Source organism: Aquila chrysaetos, chromosome 9 (genome assembly GCF_900496995.4).
Source record: "Aquila chrysaetos chrysaetos chromosome 9, bAquChr1.4, whole genome shotgun sequence".
Classification (NCBI taxonomy): domain Eukaryota; kingdom Metazoa; phylum Chordata; class Aves; order Accipitriformes; family Accipitridae; genus Aquila; species Aquila chrysaetos.
The window spans coordinates 31,700,178-31,725,225 of record NC_044012.1 but is presented as its reverse complement, the minus strand read 5'-3'; the positions used below and the strand labels follow the sequence as shown (position 1 = coordinate 31,725,225).

Here is a 25,048-nt window from a genome sequence, read left to right as displayed (position 1 = left end):
TGTGCCACAGAGTGTTTCCACAGCACATTTTGTGTCTCCAAGAGCCATATTCTGTCAGTAAATGCAAAAACTAGTCAAATAGGCTCCTAAGAAGATAAGAAGTGACTGCCACGCTGTGGAGGAACATGCAAATAGATGTGGCTGGTAGCTGAAAGAGTGGATTAACCAGAATATGTAACCTGCTTTCCTGTAAATTGCTCAGTGCACTCTAACACACAGCACAGAACGCTGTAAGACAGTCAGTTGTTTCCAACATGTGGGCAGCAGCTTTAAAATCTAGAGACCAAACGCAAACAGTTAGAGGCAAACAAATGGTAAGCAAAGGAAAAGATGCCTCATGAGAGATCAGGTGCCCTGCTGCCACCTACAAACCTGACCTGGATTTGTAGGGAAACATCCAGGACATAAACAATCAAACCACGCTAGACTAATTCTCAAAGCTGCTTCGCTTTTATCAGAATTTAACCATATCTTTTGTTGTATTTGCTAATTTTCAAAAAGGAGAGCACTTCTGTACCTCTTCTATCTGGTCTACTAGTGCCTGCAGGAAAGTCATAAAGTTGAAACAAGATCTCATTTATATTCTCAGCAGACTTTAATTTCAATGTGCTATAGAACTAAAAGGAAGCCATCTTCTCAGGGACAGAACATACAATTCAATTTTGTTCTGAAAAGTGCATGCAGGATTAATGTCCATAATTGTGCAGCACGTACTGTGGAATGACAAACGCCTTCCCCATTGCTCTGCCAATGTGCTTCGATCCAGAAACAAAACTATTAAATCTCAGATACGTAACTCAAAGCTTGAATGGTTTTAATGTCAGGGTGGGGGAGAACACAAAGATGCTGGAAAACTTAAACCAGGTTCAAACCTTCGCTTTTTGTTTGGTTTTGTTGGCCAACTCAGCAATGAATGTAGGCGAGCTCCTGGTGATAAAATTTGAGACCTGTCAACTCATTTCACATACATGATCTAAGAAGAAGAAGGTCTTAAGACTAAGGTAGTTTTCATCAGCACTTTTACTGTCATGAAATAAAGAGAAAGCTGCTATCTTGAAAAATGGCAGTCAAGACATAGCTGGGAAAAATTCATGTTACTGAATATTCATGCATATGGTAGAAGAATGACAATGGGGAAGAATACATAAATCTTCTCATGATACTTGGAGCACAACAGTTTGAAAATAGAGATGTCTGTTCATTTTTTCCAATCTGTTCAAATTTGTACTCAAGAGTCAAAATGGCTCTAATTTACCTGTTCGATGTATTAATCACATAAAGCCATTGGTCAGATTTCAAAGCAAGTGGCTGAGAGTTGATAAGAAGGGAAAATATTAAGTCAAAGATGGAAGATTAAGAAGGTGCTCATTCAAGTCCTGCTATTTATAATTAGTCCCCGAAGGGACACAATATTTCAAGTACAGCCTCTTGAGGTGAGAAATAATCTGTCAAGTCACCAGGCAAAGCTTTTAGAAAAATACTGAGGCAATACACAGTGAAGCTCTTTGGGCATGTTATGTATGATAGACACACACCAAACCCTGAAAACTCCTCTGGCCTGCATGGAGTTACCACAGAAATGAATTTGTCTTGAGGACTAATGTTTGTAAGAGACTGAAGCAGTGCTCAGAAAAATAAACAAGTCAGGCAAGGAGCTGCCTTCCTCAGCAGTGTTCCCCAGGAAAGCAGATGCTTGACAGAAACTCCCAGTAGCTTCAGCAGCTCTTACTCCTTTGCACAGTACCTGAAGAAGTCTTCAGTTCTGGTGCATCAGGATTTTTCCTGCTCCCAAGTGTAGTTAGCAGGGAAAGGGCTTAGTTTTCTATGTGTACAGCTACAGTGGGAAGTCCCCTAAAAAAAAAAATCCCCCAAAACTCAACTATGTGGGTTTGTTTCTTAATAGATTTGTCAAGAGCCAGAACTGGGACATCTTTCTGAATAAATTTCAGCTCTCTCCTACCACATGGCATCTACTATCCTACAGTGTAAAAGAACAGAAATTATTCAAAATTATTTAAATCACTGATTCCAATCACAACTTAAATCAGTAAAGAGAAAAACAAATTTAAATTGATTTTAATCCTCATTTTCTTTTGTATTTAAGTTATTTTCTGGAAGATAAATTAATTATTAGCATCTGATAACTACCAAGAAATGTCCGATATGTAGATTATGAACTTTATAATCAGGATTTTTATCAACAAAAAGGATTCACAATACACACGTATTTGTATATGCAAATCTTCTTGCAGACTGTTGGCATTTAAAATTGTTGTTGACACCAAGCAGAGTTCAGGCAGTGCTGTGTGAGATCACTTCAAACACCTTTAAGCTGGTGCCTGGCAAGGATGAAATGTGACAGTTTAAATCTCCTTTTTGCTCCTGCGCCACTTGGAATGACTGATGTAAAACTTACTTGAATTTCAACCAGAAAAAATACATCGTACAACAATTTACACAGAATTGTTTTGCTTTCTACCTTTTTTTTTCCCCTTCCCAGATTTTTTCCAACACTAGGATGACTCAATTTTTACTTTGATTCTTAAGTGCTTGTTTTTAATTGTCAGTATTTGCTTTCTAATACATTCGTATTCCCACAGGAAGTACCCTGAATAGATCTCCAAGGACTGGTCTGTCTGAGGGAATTTGGCAGAGTTTTCCCACTGCTACTACGAGGAATGTTGCTCTCCTGGTGGTAGCCCCCGGGCAGGCTCCTGAAACTGATGCTGTTTTGATGTTGTGCCATTTATACGTGCTCAGATCTGTTTCAAACACCACTCTGGTTAAAACACTAATTGCTCTAACTAGTATCTCACTGCTCTTGCTTCTATGGGTGGAGCTGGCCTAGCCATAGCTATGGTAGGAATTCTTAGTAAGCAAGCAAGTAAAAACTGGAAGTATTTATTCAAAGGTTTTCAGGAATGTTCTTTGTCCACCTAGCACCTCTCCCTCTGAATTTAAAGAAAACCTGATGTAAAACAATGCTCAATGCTTCTGAAAAATCACATTCGTTTCAAGTTGAAGTTTATCAAAACACTTGAATTTATGCTTTTCCACCCTAATTTCTGCATACAATCTAATTTATTGTGTCCACTGATTCTTAGTCCATTTACTTACTATTTCTTAAGTTTGCATTATACCAATGCATAATGTTGCATATATGTTCATAAAATTGGAGCCATACATAAGGGAGCTCTGTTATTAAAATCTGGTACATCTTCTTCCCTTTCCAGCATTTTTAATGTGAAATGCCTTGAAAATGGAAAAAGGTTCCTTGCTGGAAAATGGCAGCAGACACATGAATGTGCCCAAGGACCTCTGTGGGCTCCAGGTCTAGAGATGGTGACTAATACCACTGTCTTATTATTTAAAATACAAGTTATTTCTAAGAATCTAACACCCTTTTCACCACAGCTGTCTACTGGGGTTTTTTTGTGTGCTGTTTAGTTCAGACTATGAACAACGATCACAAATCTTATTTCCAGCCTAAATCTATTTATGGTATGTTTATACTCACTTGTTCTCATGCCAACATCGTCCATTAGCTTAAATAACTCTTCTCCTCCCCTGGTGCTTATACTCCCTGAAGTACTTACACAACAATCATCTCCCCCTTCAACTTTGTTGTGCCATGCTGAACAAGACATGTTCTTCTAGTCTCTGCTCTTAAACATCACATCTTGAATACTATATGTGGTTGTGGAGTCCCATATCCACCCTCATCTCAAAACTACCTATAGTGGCACTAGAATAGAGTGAGAAAAATGATCAAACATATGGTACAGCTTGTGTACCAGAAAAGATTGAATTTACTGGTGTTTTTCAGCTTGGGAGTAGGGGGGTGGGAGTGGGAAAGATTGAGAAGCAGTAACAGTGACATAAAAAAATCATTGACAGCACAGAGAAGGTGAACAGAGACCTCATTCAAATTTCTCAAAATGCATGATACAGAGGGCATGAAGTGTATTTATGATATTAAGGGACAGATTTGAAACAACATAAGAAAGTACTTTCTACACAGAGCTTTATTAAACTGTGGGAGACACTGCCACAGAATGCTATAGACGTGAAAAAGATCAACAGGTTCCACAAATTATTAGGTAAATTCACAGAGGAAAAAAAATTCTACCAAGGGACACTAAACACAAAAGATGAAGATACAATCCTCTAGCTTAACTGGGAAGATAAACAAAGGAAAGATTGCTATATGTCTGCTTTGTTCTTACAACTCTTTTAATAGCTGTGACTGACCTCCATCAGAAACAGGACACCGGGCTACAAGGACTGTCTGGTCTGATGGAGTATGACTAGCTCAACCTTTCCTCAATCACACCAATCAGCCTTTTGCTCCCCTCTCGCAGATAGTTCTTTCAAGTTAATCTTCCTTTTTCAGATACATGGATATATCTGTAGAATTTGCAAAAAGATATTTAGTAAATATAATGGGGTAAAAAATAAACTGCTGTAAGACAGAACTCGCTAATGATTGGAATCAGATGCTGCCCATAGTAACAGTAGAGTCAAAACCACAGAAGGTCCCTTTCAACCCTGTGCCCACCCCCCAACCCAAAAACGAACAGCAAGAAAACCAGCCTGAGATGTCTCTCCCCCCCCCCCCCCCCGCTTTTTTTTATAATCACTTTTTCTTCCTGGTTCTCATGCGCTGATACATAGCTATGAACATTATTTGCATTGCCAATTGCAGGGAAGGTGGTTTTTTTTTTTTAAATAATCCAATTAAAATTTCGGTTTGTGGCCTTTACTAATTAATAGTACTCCTTTAAATAAGAGTCTTACCATTTCCTTATTATACTTCTCAAGTATCCTCTCTTAAAATCAACAGGTAAAAATTACATGGAAAAAGCATATCAACAGGCATCAGAAAAACAGCCACATATTGCAGCATTGTTAACTAGCTACTGAAAATTACAGCTTCATCTCCTGCTCACAGCCAGACCTACATATATTTGGACACTTGCTATCATTACAAATGCAGTGGCTTTAGGTTTGTGCCAGGTAAGAGAGATGAGAATCTGGCTCACAGTCTGCATTTCTAACTCTTCACAGAACAAGAGAGTCCAAACATATTTTAGTTCTTTATAGCTGCTCTTCATAGACAACTAAAGATCTTTATCGTAATAAAAACAGAAGGCACTGCCACAGAGTGTAATTACATGCTACTATAGTTGACTGTTGTCTTCCAGAAATAGGAAATGGTTTGAAAAATGCATGGTTTCTGCTTGGGCCATACTCTGAGTTCCTTAAATAAAATGCTACCTCTAATCCCTGTGCAGATAAAATGGGAACTCTGGTATTGTAGGGCTGAGCAAATCTTCAGAGTGGGCTTCAAGATTTGGCTTGACGATAGTCAGCTTTCTGCACCAGTGATTAGCAATGTGTCGCCACAGTGGAAAATCAGGTTTAGGCCCTGCTCTCTTTTCACACCACGCAGAAGTTCATGTCCCAGGGATGGGGAAGGACTTAGCTTGTTAGGATTATTTCTCACTCCTCTTTAGTCACTTAAGAACGCAAAATTTCAAGGCGGTATACCCTATGGCATTCTTCCTTTTGGACAGCAGACTACCATTGCAAAAAAACCCACAGATAACACTCAACACCACACCAAGCAAGGACAACTTACTGTTGCACAAAGCCCTGGCAAAGGAACGCGGACCGGGTTTACATATCCACAGCTGCATCCATGCTTGGCAGCCAGCTGGGAAAAATGTGCTGCTTAGTCTGAAGGTACGTAAACTGTCAGCCAGCCATCAGGACAAGTAGGTTTCAAATATCCACTCGGTCCCACATGCCTGATTCCTTGAAGAGGTCTAAATTAGGATCATTGTACATATGCTAGGATCCCTGGCAAAGTCAAACATTTTGGTAAATGAATCATTATCAGAGATTTCTTTTGAAAATGGACTGTTTTCTCTCACTCTATAGCTGAAAGAGAAGGTTCTTGCTTCTTCTGAAAGAGCATTTGCAAAAAAAAAAAAGTGCCTACTAGAATGTAATTATTGTGCCAAGTAATTATCAATAAATTAGAAAAAGTACAAAAGACTCAAAAAAGCTCCATAAAGATGAGTGAATGTGATCTGGAAGAGGTGCCTATGAATCACACACCATTTCTCTATTACCATAAAATAATACTGGTTCATACATTTTACTATGAAACTTTCTGCTGAAGATGTCACAGATTTTTATAAACATTAATTTAGCCTTGCAACCTCCCAGGAAGGGAAGCACCATCTCCATACAGAAAAGCTCAGGGAGCAGAAATGTGCCATTCACCTCATGCAACACAAGGAGGCTGCAGCAGAGCTGGGAACAGAATGCAGACTGTTGCCTCCCATTTTGTACACTAACCACAAGATCATCAAATGTCACCCATTTATTTTATCTCCTCAGAAAAACATTTTTGATCATCTGTTTCTTTTCTTAGTGAGTAATTTTTTTTGACAGCGAACTGCAGTATAACTGACAGCCCCAAATGCCTTTAGAAAAGGTAGACAGGAGCGATGCAGCACAATGGGGCCACAACATACGGACGCGTCTTCCACAAACTTAGTTAAATGTCTTGCCCATTACACCCTATCCACTGTGAACTGTGATTTAAGGTGAGTAAACGTGTTTCTTCCCTAAACCCCAGAATTTCACAGCCTTCAAGCAACCGTTTTGCAGTATAGAACCGTGCACACTGTTGGCACATCACACTAACGACACATAAAAGAAACTGTGACTAAATTTTAAAGGGAAATATTATTTGCTGCTGAGAAAATCATTCAGGTTATTAAAGGCATGTTCTTTCAAAAGCAAGCCAACGTAATTAAGCCCGCCCTTCCACAGCTTGGGTTATTCACATAGTTTAAGGCATTCCCTGTCCCTACTCCAGGGATCTTTTACTTTAGTAAGAGTTCTCTCCCCCTGCTCTGTGCTTTTCCCACTCCATCCCTTTTCAGTACTTGCCTCTCTCCTCATCCTGCTCTCTCGCCATTACTAGTCTCTTCCCCTCCTTTCTTTACAGTCATTTCCATTTTCTTTGAAATGTTTTGGCATTTAATGCTGGCTTTATTCTTCTTTCTCCATCTGCTGCTCTTGTCTTTCTAAATCTCTTCTGGAGCCTTCTCTTGGGAGAAAGCAAGAGCCACGTTTTCCATTTCTTGCCTTCTCTTTCTGGATTTCAGTTCCCTTCTTTTTCTTTATGGACTTGGAATCAGACAATCCTCCTCTCCCTGGAAGCTGACATACCAGCTACAATGTCTTCTTACCAGCCCCAGGATAGCTGGCACCATGCTGTACTGTATCTGCCACTCCCTTTGAACACAAGTATCTCAGGAAAGGCACTGTTAAGTATTTGGCACTTCTATATACTACAAGAGCAATAGTACAGAAAGCAAAATTACTGGTAGGTTTTACTCCCCTGCCTTCTACTCAACATTTGTGGAATCTCCTGGCCATAGAGACTTGCTCCACCAGCTACAATCCAATCTTAAAGGGAGTTTCCCCCTCCTTAAGGGTTTTCTTGTCTCTAAAATCTTCTATTTCATTATCAGGACGTACAGGGAACAAAGGAGAAATAACCAAGCTTAACTACTAACACTGCCTTTACACAAATCTCCCCTATATTGTCTTTCCAACAACATATTTTAATTTGGGACTCAAAGGCTAAACTCTAAGTAAGACGTGTCTTCCTAGCCTGCTCACTTGGCCTCTGCTCCCAGACAAGGGAAATAGCTGTAACAAGTAAGATGATATGGACATTTGCCAATTAGAAGCACAACAAACTCCTTTTGGGAAACATTCAGCCATAGCTGCATGTGTACCTTTTAACTAATACATAAGACATAATACAAACTGATCACAGATTAAGCAAAGTAAATATGAAGAGAATAGTGAAAGGATTTCTTCTGTTACAATTTTTGTTTATTTCCAAACTTCAATCTAAAGCCTGACTTTCTGTGAAAGTTTTCCTCATATTTGTTATTAGCCAATGTATTTAATTGTTTGCTATTGTACCTTAGCACTGGGAATGATGCCTTCTAAAAGTTTTTGCTTTCAGAAAGCCTAAAGGAAAATAAACACCTGAAAGTTAAAAAAAAAAACAAAAACCCTTGCAGCAAGCAAGATGGATTTTGCAAAGAGGGATAAGATTTAAGTCACAAAAAATACAAATCTTTTACAGTTACAGTTATGTTGCCAACACACAGAAATAAAATATAAGAAATGAACCATTTATCAAGGATTCCAAAATAAAGCGAACAGGAACATTAGCAAATGCCAAAGCTTATAAAAGCCTCGAAACACTAAGATCCTCACTTCTACCACAAGCTTAAAAGATACAGCACAACAGTCAGTTGTTTCTTAGTTTTGTTTTATATATTTCACACACCAGCTTTCCTCTGGTCACAGAGATTTTGCTTTATTCAATGCCTAGAGTATATTTGACTGATGAACGAATAGCAGCTACCAAAGCAGTGGAGTGGAGAATCTGACACCTATTTCTCTCAAGGTTTTCCACTGTTGTTTTTAAACAAATGTTTTAAACACAAAGCATATTCCCATGGATTTATTACAAGCTAAAAGGGAAATACGTCTTTAACAAGATATAACTTATCTGAAACATGCTCAGCTAAAACCCAAAAAGAAACCAAGAAGGAACACGATATGCTCATTCTGCCCCACTCTCCTCTGGCAGTTTGATGTTTATGGTCTCCTGCTTCCCATTTGAAAACAGCAAATTCTCCTGGCTACAAGCGATTATATGCAAAACCATGGCAAGTGCACCAGCACAAAAAGTGAGAACAGAGAAAATAATTCACTCAGTTAATTATTTGAAAGTTATTTACAATGATAATAACAACAGACTTTCAGATAGAAGCCTGATTTAAGCTGACTGACCCTTTCAGCATTTCTGAAGAAATTATGTATTATAAAACTAATTCAGTGAAAAATTAAATTAAAAATAGAAGCGATGAGACATCTTCTAAATAAGCAAAGCTGCTTTTACAGCACACTGAATAACTGGAGTGTGGTAAACATACCACTGTTATAAATAACATCCAGCCTTTTGACATTATTCTTGAGTTAATTATTTCGAACTCTTTATAAGCTTTAATGAAGCAAGCCTCATGATTCTCCTGCAAAGTGAAGAGAATTACTCCCATATACAGGAGGAAAAATTAAGATACAGGGACAGAAAACAACCCTCCAAAGTTACAGTGGCACACTTGTAGAGAGAATTCAGAAGGTCTCAGTATAAGAGAAAAAACATCCTCTCATCCAGATGAGAGTGCTTACTAAGTGACCAGTTTGTAGGATTTACACATCATTTAATTTTACACAAAATGTTGCATCAACATTTTTAGATTTAACCATGACTAGTAAACGACCAAGACATATCAAAGTTTTACACTGGTAAGTAAGGCCCAAACAAATTATTTTTAAATGGAAATGATTTCTCCCTGCTGAGGCACTTTCGTGTTCTGCTTCAACACCTAATCATAAAACCATTAAAAATAACATTTCATGTTAAAAATGCTGGCAGCTGCCGAAGTACCATATACAGCACTTTGTCAGATTATAGATAAACACCAAGACCTAGCACAACAATGATTAGTAAGTAATTGTGTCTCATTACCTTTGTAGTCTTCTTGGGCCAGCTGACCACAGGGACACCCGAAATGGCAAGATTTTGGTCATCATCAGCATGTTCCTTCAGTATGTTCTGTTGCAAATGAAAAGGCCTTTATTAGCCAGAGAAATATTTCTCAAACTGAAGAGTGCAGAGACTTACAGGAGAAAATACTCCACTCTGATGGAAGATAGAGTGACAAGATCTTTGCTGACTTGTTACATCTCTGCAAGTTACTTTTGCTTCCAAACTTCCAATTCACACTAAAACTCTTGCACCTGTCATTAAGATCCAACATGTGAAGTTTCTTGCAAAACAGACAGCAAAATCAGCCATTAATCACCTCAAATATTACAGACTTTAAAACTGGTGTGTCCAAAAGACTGGTGTTTTTCCACTGGTATCAGTCCAATACCAATATCACTTCCCCCTTTAAACTCCAGCTCACTAAATCCCAAATGACCCCACCAGTCACCACAACCAACACCTTTGCTCCTCATCAAGTCTACAAAAGACCTGAGAAACATCTGCTCCGCCACAATTATTTCTGCAGTCACAGGGCACCAGCTGTGTAGTTTAGAGCAATCCTCAGATGCCTGAACATTCAGGTAAATCTAGATATAGAAGCCTGTGCACTGCAACCTTTCACATTTTTGCACGTGGCAATTCAAGAGCATCATCATTTCCACTGGCCACCTTTCCACATTGATGGGCAGGCCAGAGCTGTTGTAATCTACTTCACTTTATGTGATCGGGTAAGGCATTCAGGTTCCTGGGTATTCACTAGGAAAGGATCTGACTCTGGACAGTACAGTATTAAGGAAGAAAGATTGTTCTCCCCTCCCTTCCACCCCCACCAAATCCTTTTGCTTTGATGCACTGTCCTAGAAATTTCATGAGTGGGTTGCACTGGCTTACACAGCTTTTACCGCTGTGAATCACTCCCATGACCATATAACTCAACAGAGAGGTGTAAGCGTACTCAATTGTGCAGTTAGGAATAGTCCACGCTCACTTCCCATGACTTTCTACGTACTTACTAACCTAGCTACAGAGCTTTTCATTTGGAGTTCAGGTAGCTGAAAAAGACAACAAATGAAAACAAAAAATGAGTTGGAAGGAGGATTCTGCTGTGCTGCTGAAAACTGAAGCCCAAATAAGCACTAACAGGTGGAAGGGAAAAAAATGCTCCAATAAAACAAACAAGAACTGCAGGTTGGAAATTACTTTGTAATAGAATTTAGGAGATAACCCCAGACAATGAAGTTCAACAGTGTTGCTCCCAAGTACATCGACTTCTTGAAAAAAGCTTAATTAGACAACAATAGGCACCAGGCTCTGTCAGTCCCCAGTGTAGAGCTTTAATAATTAGAAATTTCACACACTGTATAAAAAGAGCTTAAAATACAGTAATTGTTTTAATACGAAGGGCACTTGGAATTCCTCGGTAATCATGCAACTAAAGCCTGGCGTACGATAGCATCTTGCAGGCCCCAAGAGCCTGAGCAGGCAGACTAGCATCTAAACTAGGGTTTGGATGAGTGTCCCTGGGGCTGGCTTTCTCTCCCTGGAGCTCAGGCAACCTGCCAGATTCAGGCCAATTCGCCAGTCTGTGCTTAAATGAGAGATGCCTTACTAGAAGACACTATAGCACCAGCACAGTGCTGCTTCTTCAGATACAATCATGCTAGTAAGGCTGTTCTGGGTACTGGTTAGTCCAAAAGCAGCGCCAATGACCAAAATAAGCAATACCAGTACAAGCCCAGTTTCATCAGCCTGGCACTGCGGCCGCACTCAGGAGCTTGCATAGGCACAGCTTGGCTAGTGAGGGGTAAAACACAGCTTGCCTCAACCTGACCGTGATGGCAGAGTCTGTAGCATACCACTGTTCGAGTGAAATGGCTAACAACTTTTACACATGGACTAGTCATTGGTAAATTAACTCTTGGCTGAAGTTAAGTGAGCACCTCTTTTCTCATGTCCTTTTTATTTTGAGAGAGTGATCACTGCATTAGCTGAACTGTGACCACATTCTGAAAGTTAGTTTTCAATCCTAAAAATGAAGAGATCTTCTGTATTCTCATAGCAAAGCCAAAATTCTCCAGAAAAAGGTAGCAGCTTGAGAGCCATACAAACAAAGGACAAATTAATCCCTCTTTGCTACTCTTAGATTTGAAAGCTTGTAAGACAGAAAACCTTAACATTTCTACTAATGACTGTCAGAGACTCCAAGTTCAATAGAAAGCAGAGTATATTCCAAGAACTTGGCAAGATAGTGAAGGTTTGTTATCGTATGTATCACGTAAAACTATGGCAGTTTATCATCTCAGCCAGCTGAAAACAATGAAAGTCTGAGCAGCAGAATCATAACCAAGCCACAGTTGCACTGACTGTAGTGTCAAGTGTCAGCACACAACAGGCTGGAGGAGGCAGACTTTTGTTCACCTGCTTAAAAAAAAGAAGATAAAGAAAAGCCATGGGGCTCCAGTCAGACAAAACAATGTGATGCTCATGCAGCACAAGGCTGCCCGATTCATTACACTTGAAGGCTGTGGTGACAAAAGCAGGTATGAAGGAAAGAAACTGATTAAGTATGTAAGAATTCAGCTTAGCCATTAATTTCAAAAGCACAGCAAGTAATGACTCTCCTGAAATGCATTCAGTAGAGGGAGGTTTTTTCCTGTCATCAGAATGAGAAGGGGGTAAGATTTCTTGGCAAGGAAAAGTAAGAACATATTTCAGTAGATATCATCTGTCTTGCACAAGAATCTTCTCCTGCTGCCAAGGAGTTGCGGATATTTGACAAACTCTGTTCTTCAAACTGAGTTTCTTCTGCCCTAATGGACTTTCACAGTCCCTTCTGAAGAAGAGCAGCATTTTTGCTTTGAAGTGGGGAAGGTCTGTGGCATTATTAGGAGGCAGATCTCACAATCCTCTTCCCCAACAGCAGCAAAGGAATTACCATCCTGCTGGTAACACAACAGAAATGTTATGTGCTGAAATCAGAGGCTGCACACAGACAAGTATCACTGGCAGAGAGTGTTTAATGTGGGATGCAGACTGTCACAATCAAAAGTCTGCTCAGCTTTACCCATCCTGTGATGTGGGGTGCAAACTACACCAAGCAGTAAGATGGTTACTGCTCTGTTCTCTTCTTCCTGCATAAGTCCACCCCAATTGCACCTTTAGTAGACTGCCATACTATTTGGTAGCTAAATATGAAGTGGAGAAGCCACACAACGAAATTCTTCCAATCCCCAAGGCCACCATCTAAGTAAAATAATTACTTCTCGGTGATTTTTTTTCCTCCTTTTCTTCCTCATCAGCGTAGGTACTTTTCTAACAATTCAGCTGCCACTTAATTTTTAAATTGGGAGCCAGAGTTGTTGCACTGTTTCATATTTCATTTCAGGGCATGTATATAAGGAATGTATACTGCAGGCTACATGTGCCTGCAACAGGAACACCAACAGCAAGGATGTGAGGGCAACAGCCGCACTGTCTTCTGGCTGCTCACCCTGCCAACAGTTATACTGCCAAGTCTTCTGTCCTGCTGCAACTTGGGTCAGCTGAGCACTCTCAGGGAGTGTATGTTTATCTGTACAACAATTTCCCCTCACATTTGCTGCACACACAGCTCACACAGAGCCCATCCGCAGACATTTGGATACAGAGAGTATTGCATCTCCTTGGCCGATTGTTCAGATGCCATCTGCTATGGAGTGAACGCTCCTGTCAGTAATTGCTGTTTGGAGGCCTCTGAGAAGCTCTTTTGGTGGTGAACACAGGTCTCATGTGATACAGTGCCCATACAGCAGAGCTGCAGCCGACAATAATTTAATTCCTTGTTTGAGCTGAGGGAAGAGCTGACCCGCTCCCCAAGTGAGGCCTGTGTTATACTCTGCAAATAAGCCTCCCTTGTGCTGCTGCACTCCATCGATCACAGTGATAAATGGGTTCTCAATCTGCAGAGGCATTAGCTTGGCACTTCTGGATTGCTGTGTCCCCACTAGATAGTCGCAGTTAGTTAGGAGCTTAGATGATGTGTAAGGAATTTACACAGGCTTAGTTTAGTTTTCAGTCTCCCTTCTCATAAGGAAAATAAATTACTTTATTTCAAAGAGTCTCACCTGCTTGACATTAAATAGCTGTATATAGCTGTAGTTGTATTTACCACTAAGAGCAGTAATCAGTTGCCCATCCTTCAGTGTATTCTTGCTTAGATGGGAAAGCATGGATTCTTTGCAAGCTACCCCGATTTCTTCTGTGAAACTTCACATCACTGAATAAAATGGTTTCCTTTCTCCAGTTTAGCTACCCATATCCTGTGTTCTGAAAACATTAATTATCTTACTGAAGCACAAAGACAGACTTGAATGTCATACAGAAAAGTTCCTGAGTGTATTTCATTAAGAAATAAAACTGCTGCAATAAGCACATATTTATTTTCTTCAGGAATAAACTTGTGTAAGACTTCCCAAGCAGAGCAAAAGCTTTCAGACTTTCTGTCAGAGCGTGTTCTTGCTATGCATTTGTTAAAAATAACTCTCAAATGGGTGCACGAAAAGGGTACTTTTTATAGGATGTATTATTAATACATCACATGCCCAAAAGTCAGGTTGCCCATGAAATAAACCTTGTGAATATGGCTGAATACAGTCACAGCACGTATGATCTGCACAGCTTCTTCTGCACGATTTCTGTCTCCATTCAGTCCCACAGATGACTGGTGCTCTGGATATTCATCAGGGTGAGGTAAAGGTGCCAGGCTTCTGCTCACTCTACTGCTAATGCTATCAGCAAAATCCCCACATTATTTTCTGTACAAGTTGGAAAACTAGTAGCAAAGTAAGAGGGAATATGATTTAGTGGTCAAGGAGATAAATACCATTCTGGAAAAATGGACTGTATTTCTTCCTCTGCCATTATGTCTCTATGTGACACAGGGCAAACCTTTCAAATCAAGTTTCCAGAGGCAGTCATGAATTTTATGATCCTACTCTTCCTCACGCCTGGCTTGGGATCTGGATGTTAAAGATCAGAACTTCTGCTCTGCAGAAATGTTAAGCAATTACAGTTTCATTACCATTAAAATTATCTTTTGCACGTATCATTCTTAAATTATGCTACCTTTTCTGAAAATCACATCCACGGCACATAAAGCTAGTATCCAAAATGATGGTCATTTTTATCTTAATCTCTTTGAACCCTAGTTCCCTACCTGTGAACCAGATAACAACAGCTCATCAATTACCACTTGTGAAGCACACGACTACGGTAGTGATGAGTATCACTGGGAACCCCAAGGGAACATTCTTATCACCACGTTCAGCTAAGGGTCTGAACAGTATGACATACCTGAGACACACTGAAGAGCAAGGACGGAACAAAATACTGAATAGCCACATTCTGTACAGTGAGTAACACAGGAATCCTGCAAGGACCATTATGCTAGATGTATGCTCAAGGCGCTGAAATCAGTCACTCGGCAGCTTTTCCATCAGCATGCTCTATCCTTTGAAGGTAGAAGCCGTAAACATACACTGATACAATTGGTTTCGATTTTTTTTTTTTTTTAAGCCAATAAACTGAATAAAACTTAGTGCTTTGGTATCACATGGGTTACAAGGAGAAAGGATGCTTTGGCTCCACTGCACTGTTCTCCACGACATCAACGAGCACAGCAGCAGAAAGCAGTAACGGGTTGTTGCATCCAGGGTCCCAACTCTAGATGGGAACAGGACACACCTTGTCAGTCGTTGCCTCAGAAAATTTGCTGATGAGCAAAGGGAAGGCCTGTGTGGGGAGTCCTAGGCTCCACTCCTGACTTCCTGAGAGGAAGTGTACTCAAGCAACCACTGATCTGAGTACTACTCACCCTAACTGGCCCAATTCCTTCAGAGCACGAAGCAAGTGGATTATGCAGCTGTAGGGAGAGTTATGGAGGAAACAGACTATATGGGCTTTAATTAATTTACTATGCTGTATTGACTTCCATTCTCTGAAAATTGAGGGCCGCCTTAAATGTGGGCCAACGTTGTAGAAGAGATGGGTAAGAAAGTTCTTTAACAGTTCTTTAGACACTTCAAGGAGATGTTTGAGTTAACGTACTTTTAAAAGGTCTTGCTCTGACTGATCAGTCACAGGCTTGCCAAACATACAGAGGTGATTCCAGAGAAAACAATTCTGCAGTATGCATGATGTTTAGATGTGGTCATGGGCTTTTTAACCAGCAGGGAACCATAAATATCCAGATGTTGGGCTACATCCTGATGGTTACAGTGTGTGCTGGCAAGGAGAGAAAGTTTAGGAGCAGGCAGTTATCAAAGAAGATGGAACATCAGACTGCAACTCTGCAAGATGCACAAAATAAACTGGCAGATGCCCACTTAATACCAGTTAAAGCACAGTATCACCAAAAAGGGCACAACTTGGGCTTTTTTCTTAAATGTCCGTTTGCAGTTCTCCATCTCTGTAGCTAGTGAATCCACTGCTCTGGAAAGGAGTAAGAAAGCATATACTCCTACACGGTGCTTTAAACCAGATTCACATATGGTATCTTGCCATGTTCTACTAAGATGTCTCACAGTGCATTGGAGTATGTCATCAAAAGAGCATGCATGATCATATTCTGAACATCTGCACCATCTATTATGTGTTGTACTCTTTTCTGGGATTGCAAGAAGGGGCAGTTTATTTTTAAGTGAAACTTGGTCTGTGCATCACGCTTGGAAAAGTTACCCTACCATTCTTTCTCCTTCACCACAAATTCAACTCCTGGTCTCGAAGCTTCATTTTGATTTCTGATTAGAAGATGACTGATCACAAAGCAAGCCAGTGAATCTACAGCCACAACTTTGGGCATGTGCGTCCACTGTCATACACAAAGTGGCTGATTTTGCAAGAAGAGACTCTGAGCTCTTGCGGTTTACCAAAATGAGTGCCGTGTATCACAATTCCAGGCTCCAAGATTGTGGAATATGGTTCCGCTGCACACTGCATATGTTCAGTATTCTTTAACTAGCTTTGAAGCCATTTCTAACCAGCTGTTACACTACTTGCGCTAAAGAAGTACGGGTTCCCCTTTTACCCTATAAACATGCATTTCTCCCCTCAGACTGTGGCTTACACAGCTCTTGTGTATAGAATGTATGTAGCTGAAGAACCACATCATACACAGAAACAGCGCAAAACTAGCTGTCCAAACACAAGACCACGCATCACTACTCATAGTTCCAAATCAGGCCAAATTGCCATGGTACTGGACCTGTGGAGGACAGGCTGACAATTTTAGCCTTATTGGCCAAGTCCTGGCAAATTTACAAGAGTATGCTGCTCTCCGCTTTGTTGAAAAAAATAATTAAGATGCCTACTTTATACAATGTGAAAACAAGACACAGAAAAGCTAACCAAGTAGTCCAAAGGGATGCCACGGATCAGAGGCAGGGTTAGGACTCGAAGTAGCAAGGCCATGTTGGTCTTCAGGAGGAATCTATCCCCAAGTCAGATGGGCTACCACCTTCAGTATGCTAAAAACCTAAAGAGAAGTTCTGTCACTAGTGAGCATTCACTCCTCACACCATCTCCAAAAACAGTGTATTGTACCAGTGGAGAATAATTATCAACCTATAGAGGGCAATGGAGGAAAAGAAAATGAAAAAGGTGAAAGAAAAAAAAAGCAACCGAAAACATTAGACAATGTATCTTCTGAATTACAATCAAGTATTTACATTTCCTGTGTCAGTTAATCAGATATACTCCAGAAAGACACTAGACCAAAAAGGGCAGATTAAGACTATAAATATAAATAGACTTTTTGAGGTGTAGTATTTACACATGGGACATAACAAGTGCTGAACTATGAGAGGATCTAAACTTTTGGCCATGGCTACGACAGTCAGAAAGGACTGCATCAATTAAATCAGACTGCAAACAGCCATCTCCCCAGAGTGGAGATGGCTTTTGCTGAAGGCATAATTTCCCTCTCTGTGGCATAGCAGGCTGATATGAGCTGGTCACTACACAAGCTGCCATCCCTCTGCTGCAGAACTTGCTTTCTGATCTCCTGCTGTCTTCTATGCCCACAGAAAATAGTTTGTGTGGATCAGCAAGCTATCACACCCACCTTCATGTCCTCTAGGAGAGCCTGCGGATCTTCGATGCCTTCTGGAACACACTTCTTGTTCTCTGGGAGAGATTCAAGCTTTTCCACCAGGGCTTTTAAACCCTTCAGTTCAAATTCTGTGAGGTGAGTCCATTTGGTTGAAACTTCTGTAGCTGGAGACCCCGTTGGTGTTTTGGGATAGTCCGTGGGGGTCGTTGATTTTACGCTGTCATCTGACTCATTAGACAAAGTTCTTTTTAGGTATCTCATTACTGTGGCTTTTTGTTTTCTTCCTGCACCCTCCTTCCCTTCTGAGTGTGTGCTGTTGGGTGAGGAGGAGCCATCTACCAAGGATTTAGAGTTCTTATCCAAGCTGTCATCCTTCTCCTCCCGGATATGGGCATCACAAGATTCTTCATCCATGTCTAACCACGAATCTGAGGAATAGCTGTCTGTGCTGCGTTTTCTTTTTGCATCTGAAAGTTAGAAAAAGAATGCTGAAATTTTACCCAATGTAATTCATAGCTTAAACACTTCTCTACCACTGGGGCTAGGCACTGCCTATTTAAAAGGGCACTCGATAATGCCTACTAAGTATGGGACAGGAATGGGCTCTATTCAGCTGATTTTTAATTTGGATTGGGGGGTTGTTTGTTTGTTTGTTTGTTTTAATGCTGGTTTTCATTAACATCTACTCAGTTCAAATGACTGGGAAACATTTAGGGAAAAATTATGCTTTCTTCAAAGCTTCAGTCCTCTATGCCTTCAATTAAGAGTAGGCAGAGCTCTTAAGTCACACACAATTAATTTTCCCGCAAATCCGAAAGAGACCAGATTCGGCAGCCTTACAGCTTTAAGAGGAGAGTTAGCACAGAAAGAAGAGGGGAAGAATGATGGGAGAAAGCACGTTAAAATGCTGTACATCATCATTCTTCCAGGAACTCTGCACCGCAGAAAATCAACTTCTCAATACTTTTCCTCTTTGCAAGCAACTGTTGGTAAAACAAGAACCTACTGCATGAATACTCATTGCTTTTCTGAGACAAAGGATTACAATTATGCTTATTTTACAGACAAGAAGCCTAAACACACTGATAAATGCAAGGACTGTCACAGAGTTGCATGATACTGTTTTTCTTAACACCATCCTTGATACATTCTAGGTACTTCTCAGGAAAATTTAAAGGCAAGTTTCTGAGTCTAAAGAACTGTTAATCTTAGTTTTATGCTAGGTTACCCCCTAAAAATCCCAACTGCTACCCAACTCCATGCAATCAAGCAGTGAAAGCAATGTAGGAAACTAGTGGCCAAAGTTCCCTAAAGCACACATCTTTTCTTATTTATTAGACATAATTTCCTTTACTAAGTGAACAACATTGAATGCAGGCTAGCAACAGCAGGAATTTCTGTGGAAAATACAGTTAACACTGGCAACACCCAGTTAAGTCAATGTGAATTTTAATACTGGCTGAAATGGGTATGAGATCAAGGTGCAAACAAAAACACTCTGCAAAGGAAACAGAAGTCATACAGAAAAAGTGAGTGAACAATTAATGAAAAGTTCCTTTCACAGCTTTCATGCTTTGCAATGCAGTAGCTTTGGACTAGGACAATGTGAATTATGCTTAAGGAATGATTAAATGAACATTAAAGAAAAAGCTCAGTATCCGGTTGTTTAACAGTGAGGTTCAAAACAAACACTGAAGCCCAGTTCCAAGCTGGCAAATTCATCCTTATCACAGAGAAACTCCTTGTCTATTGCATAGTCTATACCATCTTCTTGCAAAATACACGTTACTTGTCAGCTGAGTAACAAAGATGCAACAGGTAGTGGCAGAGTAGCTATCCAAGGGCAGTTAGCCTAGCTGCTTAGCTTTGCAGTTTCAAATAAAAATTCTGTAAGGCCAGGCAGAGCTCTGCAGGTTAGTGCCCAAGAGATATGAGTTAGCCACTTTATACTTGTCAGGGCAAAAGTGCTGTTGCTACAGTGTCTGCAAAAATCAAGCATCTCTGTGTCTAGTCTACTCCTTCAGTCATGTTTGCATTTTTCCTCAGAACCAAAATAGCCATAAAATTACTCCTGAAAGGCACATTTAAGCTGAAACACCAGTGAAAAGATGGCAGTCACAAAAAATACCAGCTACCAGCAAGGCTGGTCACAGCCAAATCCAGCTCTACATCCACAGTGCAGGCTAACATCCTCCTTGCATCCCTCCAAAAAAGCTTCACCATGAAGTACAGCACAGTTTATTTTGTGCGCTGAGGTGGTGGCATGCAACACTCCAAAGCAGCTCCTCCTCCCTGGTTTGTGCTAATACACCCCCATGCTTCTCTTAGAAAAATAAACAGGATTAGAAAATATCTTAACCAGAACATTTAAAAACCACTAGGTTATCCAACTTTTATTTAATACTGTTTTTTCCTTTGTCCACAGTAGCTAGCACACTTACCCACCTCAAAGGGCTATATAATCAGCTTATGTCATTCTCCCATTTTACAGCTGAGGAAACAGATGCTTGGGAGAAAGCATGATTTGCTCATTGTTGCACATCAAATCTAGGGCAAAACCAGGAATCAGAATCCAGGCTCCTGGATCCAGGGCTGGAGCCCCTTCTCTAAGCCACACTGCCTTGGTGAACTATTTTACAATTGACTGAAGCACAAAAGCCCAGTCTAGATGGGAGAAGATGCCAGTGATAAAGCAGAAGAAGGTGAAAGCAGATACGCTTCCCTACGCTACCAGTACAGCATCATTAACAGAAATTGGTATAAATCTGCACAAAGAAAATTATGTTTCTGTCTTCCTATGCTGTGGCTCTGCTGAACAGGAACTAATGGCTGTAACTGGGGCAAATCGCAAGCGTAGATAAGGCCTAAAGAAAGAGAGGGAGATCACGTTACTCCAAGTAATGCTCTGGTGCTAAGACAAAACAGCCTTCGAGAGAGATCTCCACTTTTTGTCTCTTGCTCTAATCTATGGAAACAAAAGGCAAGCGAGGAGTGGAACACCACAGCATACTGGGGGCCTATTCCCATTAGAAACAAGCACATGGGGGGCCAGCAATTCTGTTCTGCCAGCTGCCACCGCTTCCCTGCCACCGGCTGTCTGCACAAGACAGGCCCTGCTGTGCCAGTGACACCTGGGTATGGACAGACAAAACCCAATCTAAATCTAACCTCAAAATGAGCCATCACCAAACAAGTGCCCTGTGGCCTGTTCTCTGCAAGCCGGGCAGTTACCTGATGCCTTGCCTAACTTTACATCTGGGGACAGGGCTTGCTATTAACCTGAAATGTATCAGTCTATTCCAGAGCACTAGGGGATTACAATACTGTTGCACTATCAGATTAACAGTGGACTGCTTTCAAAAGACAACAACTGTCTGCTACTGCTGGTAATTTTAAAAAAAAAAAAAAAAAAAAAAAAAAAAAAAAAGCCAAGGGAATCAACAATAGAAGGATAACTTCAAGGTGAGAAAGGTTCAATCTTATGTTTTCAAGTGTTTTGTAGTAATGCAATATACCATTACTTTTATTTATTCATTTTAATGCAAACAGTATCTGACTGAAAGTTACTATGCTGCAAGCTGAGGCCCTACATAAGGATAATCTGCATTTATTTTGTCAAGAAGTGCATTTTAAGCAGTGTATTACCAGGGTTCCACTGACTTGGAGGTTTTTGGTTTAGAAAGTCTCTCCATGGAAAAGAGCTCCTGCTAAGTGCAACTGTGGTTTCTTCTTCTGAGTCAACGCACCAGCCAATACCAGGTTAGAACTCTAGTTTTAGAGTCATTATCCAGTCTGGGCTTCCATACCACTTAGTGCAAAAAGACCTTCACCCCTCTCCATCTCAAAGCAAATAAAACCAGCTTATACAAACCAGTTAGTGACATAACTCAGGGAAGAGAAGTAGCAGCACAGGCTTGACCACGGGACAGTGAGCTAGAAATACCTTTTTTTCTATAGCAGTTCACTTCCCTGTGGTTCTGGGCAAATCACTTAACTTTCCCCACAGTTATCCACTTGTACAAGAAGGATAATTATACACAGTTTCTTTCCTTGCTGAAAAGCAACTTGCTGTATTACAGAACTTAAAAGAAAGGGAGGGGTGTGAGGTATAATTATGAAATCTTTCTAAACTCTTTAGTAAAAACAGTCCAGTGTGTAGTATCTATCTTGCCACTCCCAGCTCCAAACCCTGACACTGTGACTTGGGAGCAGCAGTTCCTATTGGTCTGCTAAAGACAGCAATGACATTGTCATTAGCAGAAAAAAACCCTGAGCATACTGGCAATGTATCACTGCATGGAGCACCCCACACAGAAATCACTCAATATAGTCCAGTACCTGTCTATCATAAGCAAATCTCTTCTATCCCCTGAGAAGAGGGAGAAAAAAAAGACATGGCTCCTTCACCATGCCAGAGGGCATATTTTCTTCATCCATCAGGCTTAACATATAGTTAGAGCCATCCTGTTAAAATTTTAGCAACGGGAGTCTTAAAAGCTGCAGGCTACAGAGAAAGCACATTTTCGATAGCCCAGTATCTTCTCCCAATTACTCTTTGTCAGCTCACTCTCAAGATCCGTATCTCACTGAAGGTCAATTGTGATTGAAAACATGCAGTACAGACTCATTCATGGTAAGAGTAAAAATAATGAAGACATATCCATCCTGAAACAGTGCATGTTCAAATCTAGTAGGAAACCCAAATAGGATCTGTTTCTGATTTCAGCCGGCAGGACAAATGTCACAGTTGAGAGGGACAAGGAAAAGAAAAAAGGGAGAGAAAGAGAGATTGTGTGCTTTTACAGCAGCCTGGGATTGCTGTCATGTCATCATTCCCCTGAGTGTTTGCCCTTCTGCAGAAGAGATCTGAAAAGAACGGTCTCACACACTAACTGGGACGCAACTGCCTGAAAACTCAATTCTGGGCCTGAAGAATGGGTAAGGAAACCACGGTCATCATCTTCCAACTCATTTAGAAGGGCAGGCATCTTTTTTTGAGGAGCAGGAACACTCAAGGTTTTAGCATTGCCTATAGTGAGGTGTTTTCTTTTTTTTTTTCCCCCATCTGAAGTTTTTTTGAGTCAAGACATTTAGTAAACAGAAATACAAAGAACAATATAAAGTGCTACGCTAGCATGCAGCTATCAGGACAGAGGTAAAACAACACAATCACAGCAATACATTTTCAGGAGTAGGCAATGCCTTGAAAGAGTCACTGAATTTAGCAACCTTCACGTCAAAGCAAATAAATACTGTGTAATGACAACATAGTATGAAAAGTCTAAAGATATCTTTAAAACACAATTGCTGATGAACTCAGTTTTCTGTGTTCTCCAAAGATGTTCTCTATCACCACAGTAATCTCCTTTTTTTCACACAGGAGAACAGAATCTATACCAATTCTATGAGAACTACCACTTTATGAATCCCAGAGACCACGGGCAGCTTCCTGTGCTATCTCTGGTGGATGTCCTCCTCAACTAATAATCACCTGTTGCTTCTTAGCTTCTGAGATCCAGTAAGACCACTGTATCAGAAGGTATGTAAGAAAAGAAAGCAGCCCAACTCAAGAGTGAAAAATAGCAAGTTCAAGCACGCAAAAAGAAAGGTAGAAAGTAGACATTTACAACAAATTATGTCAAGGAAGTTATTAAAAAAAAAAAAGGAGAAACATTAAGATTATTCGGGAGGAATTTCTGAAAATGAGTATAAGGATGTGAAGAATTTTTTCTTAAACTAAGAAGGACAGAAGACAATTAAATCTATTGAGGAGTTTGCAGAGAAGTTAAGTACTTTGTTTCATTACTCTTTAAGGAGAATAATGGGAAATTCTTTGTCAAGGGATACTCTCTCATGGGAAATCAAGCAATAGCTTGCGGATAGAGAGGTCTCTAAGGAAAGGACAATTTAAGGACCTTAGCAGTTCTGAGGAGAAGCTTAAAAACAAAGCGGTGGGGTTTTGGAACACTGACCTCATTTGGATCTCCTATCCCACAGCAGGTGAATGATATTAAGATACAGACACTGCAGAACAAACAAGTGTAATTCAAGGATTACAGTTCATAGAGATTTATTTGAGTCAAGAGGCTGGACACTGAGACCAGTTAAAAGAAAAGACAAGCAAGTATTTGCACCAGTATTACTCCTGCAGAACAAAGCAGCGCAGCTTTGTAAAGGTAAATAATGTACCTTTACTCCTTTGAATTTGACAAATGCCAAAATGAAAGATCCAGTAGATACAATAGGTCTGGGCTTTTGAACCACAATCCCCAGTTCAATAATTATTTTAAGGTTAAGATTCTGCCAAGAAATAAAAAGCAAGTTTCTGACAAAAAGAAGTACACATCTGTCTCTCCTGGAGAGAAAGGCCCTGGATGTCAATGTCAGAGATTTTATCAGCATGCTAATACTCTGAAGTCAAGAGATAGCAGGCAGGTGGATGAACTACACGCTGTCAGTAGATATCACTTAGGTAAGCTGAAAGTACCAATCCGTTCAAGACAGTAACAACAGCTTAAGATCTGCCCACCCAGACACTTGCACCACCTACCTCGACTTGGCACCCACAGCCATGCAGTAGGGCTGCAAGTCGCACCAGCTCATCAATCCTACTGATAACAAATATATTCATTTTTCGATAGGGTTAATTTTCAGTCAGATAGCTGAACTGATTCAGCTCATGGGGCAGCTGCACAATCTCTAGAGTTCAAGAAACGGAATAGTCTTGTGAGAGCAGCAAGTTTCTCACAGTAGCTTAAAATGACCATAAGACCATGCCCAAACAACAGCAAAACAGTTTCATATTCACTTTCCACTAGGCCAACAACTGAAGCCACCACAGGAGACAACAAGGCCCAGACAACATTGCCACCAAACCATTTTCCAAATAGCCAAGCTCCTTTTCCTGATGCCTTTGCAGCTGGCACTCTTTGGTCATGCAAAACAATTCTTTTCCCTCTAGACACTGGACATCTATGGTTCCCAATGAGCTTTTATATGATTTTAGTATCCCTCAGCTAGTAACTGGACTGAGGCGTATTTCGTGGGGATTACCAAACCACTATCAGTAATTACTGAGTTGGGCTGAAATTCACACTGGTGATTTAGCTGGGAAAGGTCCCATCTCAACATGCTGAACGGTTCACTCTCCGCATCGAATTTCTTCTGAAATTAAACCTCAGCGATCTGACACCCCCATCCTGCCTGCAGGATGAGCCTCCTTCCATGCCAGTGGTTTAGACAACAGGAGGTTGTTCCTTATTTTCCAATGAATGCAGTCATCAGAGTTTTGTCACTGCTTTATG

General features: G+C 40.5%; 1 protein-coding gene across 16 annotated transcripts in view; it reads right to left on the bottom strand.

Annotated features, from left to right (window-relative positions):
• KDM2B (lysine demethylase 2B) overlaps positions 1 to 25,048 on the bottom strand; it is a 127,483-nt gene that overhangs the window by 31,849 nt on the left and 70,586 nt on the right. For all 16 annotated transcript variants that reach the window (XM_030024213.1, XM_030024214.2, XM_041125709.1 and 13 more), the window contains 2 exons: positions 17,757 to 18,211; positions 9,638 to 9,724 (listed from right to left, as the gene is read on the bottom strand). In XM_030024213.1, coding sequence (XP_029880073.1) covers positions 9,638 to 9,724; positions 17,757 to 18,211 — 542 coding nt within the window. The remainder of the gene's footprint in view (positions 1 to 9,637; positions 9,725 to 17,756; positions 18,212 to 25,048) is intronic.